Source organism: Dama dama, chromosome 14 (assembly GCF_033118175.1).
Source record: "Dama dama isolate Ldn47 chromosome 14, ASM3311817v1, whole genome shotgun sequence".
Taxonomy (NCBI): domain Eukaryota; kingdom Metazoa; phylum Chordata; class Mammalia; order Artiodactyla; family Cervidae; genus Dama; species Dama dama.
Window position 1 is genome coordinate 65,116,850 of NC_083694.1, and position 13,398 is coordinate 65,130,247.

General features: G+C 40.7%; 1 protein-coding gene across 2 annotated transcripts in view; it reads right to left on the minus strand.

The window, feature by feature from the left end:
• Nucleotides 1-13,398, minus strand: part of CENPF (centromere protein F) — a 61,396-nt gene that overhangs the window by 2,018 nt on the left and 45,980 nt on the right. For both annotated transcript variants that reach the window (XM_061160954.1, XM_061160953.1), the window contains 5 exons: nt 12,461-12,637; nt 11,969-12,130; nt 9,562-9,724; nt 5,633-6,103; nt 3,042-3,220 (listed from right to left, as the gene is read on the minus strand). In XM_061160954.1, the coding sequence (XP_061016937.1) occupies nt 3,042-3,220; nt 5,633-6,103; nt 9,562-9,724; nt 11,969-12,130; nt 12,461-12,637 (1,152 nt within the window). The remainder of the gene's footprint in view (nt 1-3,041; nt 3,221-5,632; nt 6,104-9,561; nt 9,725-11,968; nt 12,131-12,460; nt 12,638-13,398) is intronic.

The following is a 13,398-nucleotide window of genomic DNA, read 5'->3' on the forward strand; positions in this document are numbered from 1 at the left end:
CTTTCCATAGGAAGTGTGTGGTTTTAAAAGGCAGCTAAATACTTTTCATTACAAAACATAGTAAATCTGGCCAACAGATCAGATCCCTGGAAAGGTTGCCTCTACCTCAGATGATGTGCAGGACACTTAAAAGGAGTGGCCTTGAAGGATTAGGACTTAATGGAAAATTACTGTCCATGGAAATTTGAAGGAAAAAAACAAGAGTTTTACTGGCACTCTTTTCTTTCCTTTTCTTTTTTTTAAAGTAGAAAGTGATACAGAAGACAGACATTTCCCTTGAACCCATGAGCTGCAGCAGAATCAAACCTTTAGTTGTACCATTAAAAGACAGAGGAGGTGGGGAGAGAGACTGCATTGGGGAAAGAGAATGTGAGCTAGTAAAACTCCTTCTGAAACCCAATAGAATAGCCAAAGTTCACCCTTTGGCCTCCCCTTTCAGACTCAATTTCTTGATTCTGAATTGAGGAAACTGTAGTTGGTAATCAGAGTTTTAACTTCAGATTTGATCCTCATGTTGGTTAGTTAGCCTCAGACTTATCCATAACTAGATGAGGTCAGACTTCCCAGGTATTTAAGATATTAAGTGCACCCGCCGTACCCTAACTGTCTTACAAACCGTGTCTGCAGCCACAGTGGGGAGACAGTGGGTATGCAAATAGCTCATTGGAAAAGAAACTCATAAGTAGGAGAAATGGTTAAGATCCCACTAAATTGCTGACAGGCCCTGTGGTGATGGCCTCACAGTCATCTCATACAGTTAATGGATGGTCCTCTGGAGATAACTCCCAGAGTCAAAGCAGAGACTGATCCTCACCTATTCTGCATCTTGGCCATGTTCCCCTTCGAACTTGTCAGCTGTCACTAACAGTTCTGTTAAATGATCTAGGAAATCTTTCAACACTCAGCCAGTGACTTCAGGTGAATATTCATAATCTGAAGTTTCTAAGCAACCGCTTTAGGAAAGGATAACTTGCGGTCTCTTTTTTCAAACTGAATGATGAAATATCCTCAGCAGATGAGGCAAGCATTTTATAAGGTGACTCAGAAAATGTTGAATTACATTAAAAATCAATAGGCTGGGTTTTGAAGGCTTGCATCTAATCACAAGTCCCCTATAACCTCCTTTCAAGAGGAACCACCCCCCATTCATGTGCACAAGTGCACAAAATTGCTTAGCAGTTCATAACCACTGGTGCCTACTGCAGCCTATAGCTCCTGCACACACAAGTCTGCAGGAAACCATGGTTACTGCTCTGTCCTCAGCAGATGTGACAGCAGTGTGGAGAGCAGGCCCCCTAGCGTGCAAAGCTCTCTTAGAAAAGAAGCTCGAACTCCACATGACAACTGCTTTACCAGCAGTCCTCATAAAAGAAGGAAAAGTGACCCCTACGGTAATCTTATGAGGTGATTTCCTAACACACCTTTAAACATCTATTTAAACATCTATTATTATTGCAATCACTTTAGGACATTAACAGCTCCATTAATTTAGAAGATATCTGTATTAGACATGAGGACACAAGTAAACTGTTCACATAATCAGCAACATCACAGAAGTCATACTGGAAACAGCCAAATACTTCATTTCAGGAGTTAGGTTGTGCTTAATATTAATAGCTTTGGTCAAGTCTGGAAGCTTCACTCTTTAAAAGTACTAGTTACTTTATGGAAAAGAAACTGTTCTTATCGTCCCTGGAGAGTTAGGACCTACTCCAATATACTCTTCAGTGTTTTACTGTTACCAACATTCAAAAGTTAACTCCAAACATGAGTGTACAGTAAGAAAGAAAAATTATAGAGAAAGGTGAAAGAAATCTGCTCAAAATAGCAGAATATTTCTAATTCCAAGTCATAGCTGGGCCCATTTTAATGAGTGAAAGAAAATCTCATACCCTTCTCCCTCAGCCCCCAGTGAATAAGATCTTTATTATAATGTAAGTTATAAACAAACTTAACTGTAGATATAAACTCCTTAATCCTTAAAGCTCTTATATATCAGCATAACAAACATTTGCTTAAAAGTTGTTGCTCTGATGCAACTAATCACCAAAGTCTTTGTATTTGGTATCTAAAATCCTAATGAGGAACATGCCTGCCCACTTAAAAAGTATTACCTTATACAAATAAGGATTACTACACCTTCAAAGTTTTGTTGGCTGGATCAAGGTTATCTGATTGAATACTTAAACTCTAACCAATAAACAAAGTAAAATCACAATATTAAAAACAAAAATTTTGTAAGTTATTCCAGAAACTTCCAACAAGAGTCCTGTGATCCCTAGTTTGAGAAACAATAGGAAAAGAGCAAGACTGGAGCTGAGAGACAGGTGTTAACCCTGGGGAGGTTCAATCTTACGAGTCTTACTTTCTTCGTCCTTTTATAATAACTACCTAAGAGAGTTCAATAAAATAAAATAAAACCGAGTTACCTAAAATTCATGTACTATGCATACATAAACGGTAGCTGCTGCTATGGCTGTGAAGCAAATACACTCTCTGCTTTAAATAACTTGACTGGGCTCTTTGCAAGGTGCAGAGAGGTCCCTAGGATTCTAACCCTCTCTCACTTCAACAATCAAGAGAGACACCCACAAGCAGAGCTCCTTTCTTCAGACATCTACTGAAATACGTGCTTTTCATAGAAAGTCAAGGAGTAATAAACACTAAGAATCACAGCCGGGGGGCAGAGGGGTGAGAGGGAAGCCTGTAAACAAGCAAAGACCAGGGCCTGCGCCCCGTCCTTCCACAGTTCGGCCGAAACGTTCTAACAAACCCTTGGAGCTCCGCTCTGACAACACCACTTCCCATCAGACTGTTTATAAGCAGCCTGCTGGGTCAAGGATGAGATTGTGCGGCAGGATAACGTGACGTCTATCCTTGCATCTGCTTGCTACTCCTCACTACTGACTTATTTATACCACGGGGGAAAAGGTCAGACTTTGAAGGGCTCCTGAGTCAGAGGGTTCAGTGTCAAAGTCTTGCCCAGATAAGGCTCTCACCTCCTGGATTTCACACAGTAGATACATGTTCACGGAGTTTACCTTTTGTGATCTGCTGCCACCAGCTGTTGGATTGGAGATCTCGGTGAGATTTTCTTTGTCGAGACTTAGCGGGGATGCTGCTAACTTCTGGGCAGCAAGGCGGGGGCTGGTCCTGGTTGCCATGGTTGTCCTCCGCAGGATGTACGGGCTCGTCTTTCCGGTTGGGATGTCGGCAAACCCTAAGGGCACAAAAGTGCCCGTCAGCACTGCTGGCTGCAATTCCATCAGCCTCTCCAGGGGGAGTGATATTCACAAGTGACATTCACGAGTGAGCAAGGATAAGGGCGACTCCAAAACCACTTCCTCCTCCGCAGTGGGCGGCGGCCCCACTTTATTCACAATCACCCTGGGAGGCAGCAAGCTGAGTAAACCCCTCACAGGTTTTTTTTTTCTTGTTAGAAACAAAAGAAACAACATGGGGGAAAGGGAGGTGGGGGTGGAAATAACATTCAAGGAAAAAACTTCCTGCTTCTACTGAGAACAAACCGGCAGGCCTTCCTGTAAGACGGATCGGTGGGGTAAAATAAGGGGTAAAATGGAAAGGGGCAGGCACAGGGGAAGGCCTGCTCTTGTGGAAAGGGGGGATTTGTGAAGTCACAACAGCTACTTGCGGGGATACTCTCACGTAGAAAGACTGGATGGGAGGAGAGCCTGGGTCTTGCTAAGAGTGACTTCACTAGGCATCATCTCCCCGCATAGAGGGAACTGACACAACTAGTGATGGCCAAGAGGAGAACGGCAATCCCAAGGACACTAAGAGAAAGCGTGTCACACACGCTCCAAAACAGCCTTAAAGCAACTACATTAACTACAGGAGACTGTGCTTTTGTTTTTAACCTTTACCTACAAATAAAAGGCGGTCATAAAAAAGAGCCAACTAACTATTTGGAGGTTGGATTTCTTAGCTAAGGGTTAGAATTACTCAAAATTGTGCTTCTCAAACCATCTATGGCAAAAAAAAAGTTTTCTTTTCCCAAATCATCTCCCAGAATTTTTTCTTTTTAATTGATTAATGGTATTATATTAGTTTCAGGTGTACAACACAGTAATTCACAATTTTCAAAGGTTACATTCCATTTTACGTATTATAAAATATTGGCTATATTACTAGCTCTATTCCCTATGCTGAACGATATAGCCTTGTTGTAGCTCATTTATTTCAAGAGTAGTAGTCGGTACCTCTTAATCTCCTGCACCATCTTGCCCCTCCCCCTGTCCTCTCCCCACTGGTAACCGTTTGTTTGTTTTCTGTATCCCAGAATCCATTTTTAAAACTACACTGCCATTGGAGTACAGCTGCTTTACAATTTCTACCCTAAGCAGAGTGAATCAGCTCCATGTATCAGATGAGCCCTCTCTTTGGAACTGCATTCCTATTTAGGTCACCGCAGAGCACCCAGCACAGAGTTCCCACACGTGTGCTGTATACAGCGCGTGCCGGTCTAATCCATCAGCTGCGTCTGACTCTTTCTGACCCATGGACTGTAGCCCACCAGGCGCCTCTGTCCATGGGATTTCCCAGGCAAGAATATGGAGTGGGTTGCCACGCCCTCCTCCAGGGGATCTTCCTGATCCTGGAGTGGAACCCTGATCTCCTGCATTGGCAGATGGATTCTTATCATTCATAAAGAATATCATTTATTCTTTATCACCTGGGAAGCCCATGCGATACAGTAGGGTCTCATTAGTTACCTATTTTATACATAGTATCAACAATATCATATGTCAAAATTTATATATGTCAGTCCTAATCTCCTAATTCATCCTGCCACCCCGCTTTTCCTCTTGGTATCCATATGTTTGTCGTCTACTTCTGTGTCTCTATTTCAGCTCTATATAAATAAGACCATCTATAGCAATTTTTTCAGATTCCACATTTATGCGTTAATATGATACTTGTTTTTCTCTAGTTCTACAGGACAGAAGAGGGGTAGGGAGTAATCTCTCATCCGCTGTGGAATGATACTTTTGTATAATACAATAAGAATGAGTACAATAAAAACTGATTATGTGCTTGGATACTGCAAACAGCAAAATAGCAAATGGCTAGGAAAATTTTAAATTCTAACTCAAGATTTCTATACATTGTTTTGGTCATGGGACAGTAACGAACATTCCTAGACTGGCCCCAGTCTCTGGGCTACACGTTGAGGGAACACTGGGGTTAAAAAACAAACAAACAAAAAACATGGTAAGTAGCTCCAGCCAGGAGCCAGCATCATGGGGCCCCCATCTTTCAGCTCCCCTACTACCTGGGTCACACAACACTAAAGGTGGGAAACTTGAAGGGTTATCTTGATTTCGGGATTTTTCAGCACAGAAATATCAATTTCCAAACAGTTTTTTGACAGTCATTTTTCAAATCTCCTAGTACTTTTTGGTACTGTGACATAAATAATTAGATCTGTCATTCTCTCATGAGAGAAAAGAAAGTATATACCTTACCAATTTAACAGTGGACTATTGCTTCTGAAGATTAATTAGGACCATGGCATAATAACCCCAAAATACAAATGCATCTTTTCTTTTTGTATGTGAATTTTTTTAGAATTTTTTAAAAGAACACAAATACTTTTAAAATTATGTTATACCTTTCTTTACAACTTCTGGAAGCCCCTCTGGCTCAAACTCAGCATCTTCTGCATCCGCTGCAGGGTGAGTACTTTTGATGGCTTTCCTGCTTTTTTTAGAAAATGTCTCTGGTGTAGAAGGCGTGGTTTCTCCCCCATCCTCCCGAATCCCACTGGACCTTTGCCTTTTGCCTGAAGATTTATTTTGGCCAGATGGTAACTTCTTTTCAGTGGCAGAAGGGACTGGGGATGGTCCTGGAGCAACTGAATTCACCAAAGGAGAACTTTGAAGATTAAGTTTAGATTGTGAACTCAGACGAGCAACTTGTGTTTCTAACATCTCTTTGGCTTTCTCTAACTTCTCATGGCTTATAAGCAGGGAACAGTATTTATCCAGGTATTCGTCTGCCTCCTTGGTTTTTTCTTCAAGGGTTTCTTTCAGTTCTTTCATTTCGGTTATTAATTCATCGACATTACCATCCACAATGGTATCTGTCAAAAGTAAAGCAACAAGTCATTTGTAATGTGACACTTCTCTAGTTAACACTGGGCATCATCAAACAGATAATGTTAGACTTGCTCTTGATTTTTTTTATTTTGGAGGAGTGGGGGAAGATGTAGCTACAGATGTTCTTATACTTTAAACAGCTCTTATTTGGGAGGGACTGTATCAAAATACATATTCTAGTGAGTAACATTATTGTTTACTTGCTAAGTCATGCCGGATTCTTTTGAGACCCCACAGACTGTAGCCCACCAGGCTACTCTGTCCATGGGATTTCCTAGGCAAGAATACTGGAGTGGGTTGCCATTTCCTTCTCCAGAGATTGAACCCATATCTCCTGCTTGGCAGGCATATTCTTTACCATTTCGCAGGCAGATTATTCAGCCAACAGGGGAGCCCACATACTGAATAGGATAGTTTAAATATAACCCATCAATATCTCAAACTCATATTTCAGCCAATCCATCAAACTTTCTTGTAGTTATCATACTACATAAAACAATTTATTACACGCTCTATATTTATCTGTCCGTTCTTTCTATTTTAAGTGAATGAACAGTAAAAGTCAATAGAGAATATAGAGTCACTGTTGTAAAGGCTTTGGGAGACAGTTCAGCTGCTCAGTCGTGTCCGACTCTTTGCAACCCCATGGACTGCAGCACGCCAGGCCTCCCTGTCCATCACCAACTTCCAGAGTTTACTCAAACTCGTATCCCTGGAGTTGGTGACGCCACCCAACCATTTCATCCTCTGTCGTCCCCTTCTCCTCCTGCCTTCAATCTTTCCCAGCATCAGGGTCTTTTCTAATGAGTCAGTTCTTCTCATCAGGTGGCCAAAGTACTGGCGTTTCAGCTTCAGCATCAGTCCTTCCAATGAATATTCAGGACTGATTTCCTTTAGGATGGACTGATTGGATCTCCTTGCAGTCCAAGGGACTCTCAAGAGTCTTCTCCAACACCCCAGTTCAAAAGCATCAATTTTTCAGCACTCAGCTTTCTTTATAGTCCAACTCTCATATCTATACATGACCACTGGGAAAACCATAGCTTTGACTAGACAGACCTTTGTTGGCAAAGTAATGTCGCTGCTTTTTAATATGCTGTCTAGGTTTGTCATAACTTCTCTTCCAAGGAATAAGCATCTTTTAATTTCATGGCTGCAGTCACCATCTGCAGTGATTTTGGAACCCCGAAAAATAAAGTCAGCCACTGTTTCCCCATCTATTTGCCATGAAGTGATGGGGCCGGATGCCATGATCTTAGTTTTCTGAATGTTGAGTTTTAAGCCAACTTTTTCACACTCCTCTTTCACTTTCATCAAGAGGCTCTTTAGTTCGTTTTCGCTTTCTGCCATAAGTGTGGTGTCATCTGCATATGTGAGGTTATTGATATTTCTCCCGACAATCTTGATTCCAGCTTGTGCTTTATCCAGTCCAGCATTTCTCATGATGTACTCTGCATTTAAGTTAAATAAGCAAGGTGACAATATACAGCCTTGACGTACTCCTTTCCCGAACACTTAGGATTATACAGTGGAAGACATATAGATTCAAGGGATTAGATCTGATAGACAGAGTGCCTGAAGAACTATGGACGGAGGTTTGTGACATTGTACAGAAGGCAGTGATCAAGACCATCCCCAAGAAAAAGAAATGCAAAAAAGGAAAATAGTTATCTGAGGAGGCCTTACCAATAGCTGTGAAAAGAACAGAAGCTAAAGGCAAAGGAGAAAAGGAAAGATATACCCATTTGAATGTAGAGTTCCAAAGAATAGCAAGGAGAGATAAGAAAGCCTTCCTCAGTGATCAATGCAAAAGAAACAATAGAATGAGAAAGACTAGAGATCTCTTCAAGAAAATTAGAGATACCAAGGGAACATTTCATGCAAAGATGGGCACAATAAAGGACAGAAATGGTATGGACCTAACAGAAGCAGAAGATACTAAGAAGAGGTGGCAAGAATACACAGAACTATACAAAAAAGATCTTCAAAACCCAGATAATCACGATGGTGTGATCACTCACTTAGAGCCACACATCCTGGAATGTGAAGTCAAGTGGGCCTTAGGAAGCATCAGTAAAAACAAAGCTAGTGGAGTTGATGGAATTCTAGCTGAGCTATTTCAAATCCTAAAAGATGATGCTCTGAAAGTGCTATACTCAATATGCAAATAAATTTGGAAAACTCAGCAGTGGCCACAGGACTGGAAAATGTCAGTTTTCATTCCAGTCCCAAAGAAAGGCAATGCCAAAGAATGGTCAAACTACCACACAATTGCACTCATCTCACACACTAGTACAGTAATGCTCAAAATTCTTCCAGCCAGGCTTCAACAGTACATGAACCGTGAACTTCCAGATGTTCAAGCTGGATTTAGAAAAGGCAGAGGAACCAGAGATGAAATTGCCAACATTCATTGGATCATCGAAAAAGTAAGAGAGTTCCAGAAAAACATCTACTTCTGCTCTATTGACTATGCCAAAGCCTTTGACTGTGTGGATCATAATAAACTGTGGAAAATTCTTCAAGAGATGGGAATACCAGATGACCTGACCTGCCTCCTGAGAAATCTGTACGCAAGTCAAGACGCAACAGTTAGAACTGGACATGGAGCAACAGACTGATTCCAAATTGGGAAAGGAGTACGTCAAGGCTGTACACTGGGAGAGAGGCAGCGGCTAATGAAAAGACAAGTCCAAAGAAGTGCTGAAAACTGTGTGGAGGCAATGGAGGGTCTGATGGACAAGGGTTTGAAGGACACTATATGCGAAGATGTCTCAGTCACTTGTAGCTTCCTGGTTGGTATTGATTCCGTCCTTGAAGCCCCAGTCCATTCTGACTACTCTTCTCAGTAGGGAAGACTATTGACCCCTCACCCCTGCCAAGCTATGTATGGTCCACAAGAGCCATGCGTACTATATTTGCCGTCATCTATCCATACAGAAAAAGCATTCCACTCTAGGGGTGTATGTGGCGAAAAGTGACAAAAAGCATTGTCATTACTGTTTCGTTTTATCTACACACCCAAAAATATAGTCCCCAACCTTTCTATTTAGTAGGGCCAAGGACAACCAGAATCATCTGTTCGTAAATTACCAGTGCCAGCTCAGAGGCCAATCTTCCTTTGATGTAGGAACTATGTAATGGACATCCACATGAATAACTCTTCTTGGAAAGGCTCATTAGCAAACAGGGCTGCCAGGTTTTTGAACGTTTTATAGAACAGAAGGTGCAGTCATTCTATTTTTAAAATGCAGGCTTCATTCCGAATCCCATTAGTGACCCCAGCCTGAGCACAAAATTCAGAAACTGGGAAATGGCTCCCTGCTCAATCTGGGCGTGCTGTCTCAGAACAGAGCACCAACCACGCTTCCCCCACAGACACACCGGTGTGTGACTTCACTAGTGGACATCGGTCAGGGCCGGTCCACGTGTGCCCACCCACCTGCTCTCTGCTTTTGCTCTGCAGCTTCAAGACGAGACAGTTCTTTCTGCAACATCACCTTTTCCTCTTCCAGCTGTTTACAGGATTTCATCAATAACTTTATTTTACTCTGGGCACGATCGTTTTCCTTCTTCAATTTATCTGCATGTTTTAGATTTTCCATCTACAAAACAAAAGCAATCCCACTTAAAAACCTTGAATGGCTTTTCGTGAGCATATGGAAAAATATTAATGAGATATAATTAAGAATTATATGCTATAAGTTTAAGAACAGGATAAAACATCTAAAGATGCATAAAACAATTCCTCGTCTCTGTTCAGTGTCCTAAGTCCCCCCAGTAAACACTGTGTCTTTGTCCTACTAAGTAAGTAGCCCAATATATCTGTGTTTATCCAATGGGAATCACACCCGGGAGGCAGGGGCCGAGGGTCCATGGACATATTCTTGGTGGGCCAAACACTCCAGATGAGAGAATTGTGTTCCCATTTGTGATTCTGTGCTCTGGCACAGTTTCAATACCTAAGATGACATTTGTTGAGTCATACCAAATGAAGGCCAGAGATATGGCTCACAACACTAATTTAAAGCCAAATGATATTATGGTTTATAACATAAATTTAAATGTTATAGTAACTCAAACAAAAAAGTGAATAGAATGGTGGGAGAATTATGTCATCAAGCACTTCTTAGTAGTGCATGTTCATAGTTCCTTAAGCACAATTGCAAAATCAAAAAAACAAATTCTGAAAATGATTTATAGGCAAAACTTGACCTGAACAGATATAAAGGAATTTACAGTCTTTATTTATCCCACCTTGTGAAAATATTCATACATTTTGCTATAAAACTATGAATTTGATTATGAAGTATCACCCCAGACTCTGATAGAATATTATGTGATATGCAGCATATGCATTGCATTATCTAAGAAATACAGAACTCTAAAACAATCTATCTCTAAGAAGTTCTGATAAGAGATCATAAACATACAAAGGCAGATCAAACTGTCAAAAAAAAGAAAGAAGCAGCTTAGCAGCACATTGATGTTACAAACAGATTTCCCTCTTTGTACATTTCACCTTGAAATAATTTTATCAGCAATGTTGCAATAAATCTGAACTTTCAGAATTTTCTATTTCTGATTCCAAACATAAATGGATTAGAGACAGATTTAATTCAATTTCAACAATGCTTATCAACTTCAATAAAATTATGAGATTTGAATAGACTCAACTAACAATGTACCATTTTGTACATATATAAATAGACATTCCCCACAGTACAACTGTCAAAGATTTAAAGAAAGGAGAAAGCAAGTAAATTAAAAAGACCTGAAGCTATTTCTTTCTGTTACTAAACCTAATATCTCTCATTTTGTAGCAACAGGGCATTATTGATCATTAATGTTATTTTAAACTTAGTTTGTATTTCCTTGGTATATTTTCTTCACTGTGATAATTGTATAAGACTATCAACATAAGAAATCTATACCTAGTTATCATAACTTTTCTGAAAGATATTTATTTTCCAGGTTCATATTTTACGTTCTGGATGGTATCAGTTTTATGCAAAGTATTTGTGGGAATCAAAACAGCCTCCTTCTCCAGGTAGAATTACTATAGGACTTCCTATACTCTTAACAATGGAACTTTCCAGGTGGCACAGTGGTAAAGAATCTGCCTGCCAATGCAGGAGACACAAGAAACGTGGGTTGGATCTCCAGGTAGGGAAGATCCGCTGGAGTAAGAAACGGCAACCCATTCCAGTATTCTTGCCCAGAAAATTCCATGGACAGAGGAGCCCGATGGGCTACAGTCCACAGGGTCACAAAGAGTCAGACATGATTGAGCAACTGAGCCCACACACATAGTCTTAACAATACTGAGATTAGGGTTCACCTTCTTTTTTCTAAAGAAAAAAGTTTGATGGTCCCTGCACCGAGAGGAAGAGGAAAACGTATACATATGTATGGCTGGCCAAGTGCTTGGCTCACATTGAATCCCAAAGTCATGGGAACGTGGGTTTGATGACAGTAGTGAACCTGAAGACCAATCACGTAAGACTTTCACTACAAAATCATCATCTATGTCTGGAGGGGCCTGCCGTGATCTATTATTGGCTTGATCTTCATATCCCCCTCAAGAAGTCTCTGACATCCTCTACTTTGAGAGGATTCACTGAGCGATGGATAAAGTCTACTCAGGCTATGGAACTGCATGCTGTCCTCTAATCTGTAGAAACAACTCAGCAGGCAACTGATGAATGATTTATCACTACAAAAACTTTTTTCATGAAAAGTAAAATGAAAACACTTAATTTCATATTATTAAAATCACTGGTACATGTATTAGTAACAGTAATAACTTAAGTCATTCTAAGTTATGAAGTAAGGATAAGTGTACATACCTCGGTTTTCTTCAATTCTTCTAAAAGCTCAGTGGTCGCTTTCAAAGAATTATTGAGTTCTTCTTTACTGGACTTTAAGAGGTCTAGCTCCACCTTCTGTGAGCTGAGACATTCCTCCTTAGAAGTCAGTTTCTCTCTATATGTCTGGATTTCCATTTCATGCTAGGGCATAAAAATGTTACTTTAGCCAGGAGGCTCAGGTAAAAACATCATAAGGGAAACAAACAGAAAAGAAAACTGCTACTCCAAAGATCATGGTTTTTGGAACTCTCTCCAAGATGGAAATGTTATTTTTTAAAAACTCAAGGCATAAAATAAGACATGTGCAAATAACTGGGGGAAAGAAAGGGAAGTTAATAGAATGAGACCACTCACAAAATTATGAAGCATAATTATAATACACAACACTGGCTTGCTTGCAAAAAATTTCTCATCACCACCATCGACACATATTCTACAGCTTGCCCAGTCTCCAGACCACACACTTTTTACCTGTTTGTTTGTATCCAGAAGCAAAGCCTGATGTCTGTTTTCAGCTTCCTGAAGCCGTAGGTGATATTCAGCTATTTCTCCTCTCATTTTCCCTTGCTCTTCCATCTGGTCTTTGTGTACACAATCCAAACTCTTCTTTAATTCACTATTTTCTAGCATGAGCTCCTTCAGTTGACCCTAATGAGAAAAACAATAAAATTATGGGAAGATAATTAAGAACCTGGACATATATATTTAGGAACACTGAGTATGGAAGGGAAAAAAATCATTTACAGGCAAGACAAAATCTATACAGAATTAGGGCTATAATCCTTAGCAATGTACAGTTGATGTTCTACAGACAGATTAAACATCCACAAATATAACCAACTACAAAACAAAAATATTCCATCCCCACTCCCCCAAAATTCCAGACAGTTCCAAAAAGTCAAAGTTGAATGTTCTGTGTACCAGGAACTTTCCACACAGCATTTACATTGTATTTACATATTCTAGTAGGTTACTTATTGTTATTGTTTAGTTGCTCAGTCCTGTACAATTCTTTTCAACCTGATGGACTGGGGTCCACCAGGTTCCTCTGTCCATGAGGACTCTCTAGGCAAGAATACTGGAGTGGGTTGCCCTCCTCCAGAGGATCTTCCCGACCCAGGGATGGAACCCAGGTCTCCTGCATTGCAGGCGGATTCTTTACTGTCTGAGCCCCCAGGGGAGCCCAAGAATACTGAAGTGGGTAGCCTATCCCTTCTCCAGGGGACTTTCCTGAACCGGGGTCTCCTGCATTGCAGGCAGAGTATTTACAACTATTTACATAGTATTAGGTATTTTAAGTAATCCAGTATGGGCTTCCCACGTGGCTCAGTGGTAAAGAATCTACCTGCCAATGCAGACACGGGAGACTTGGGTTCAATCCCTGGGTCAGGAAGATCCCCTGGAAGAGG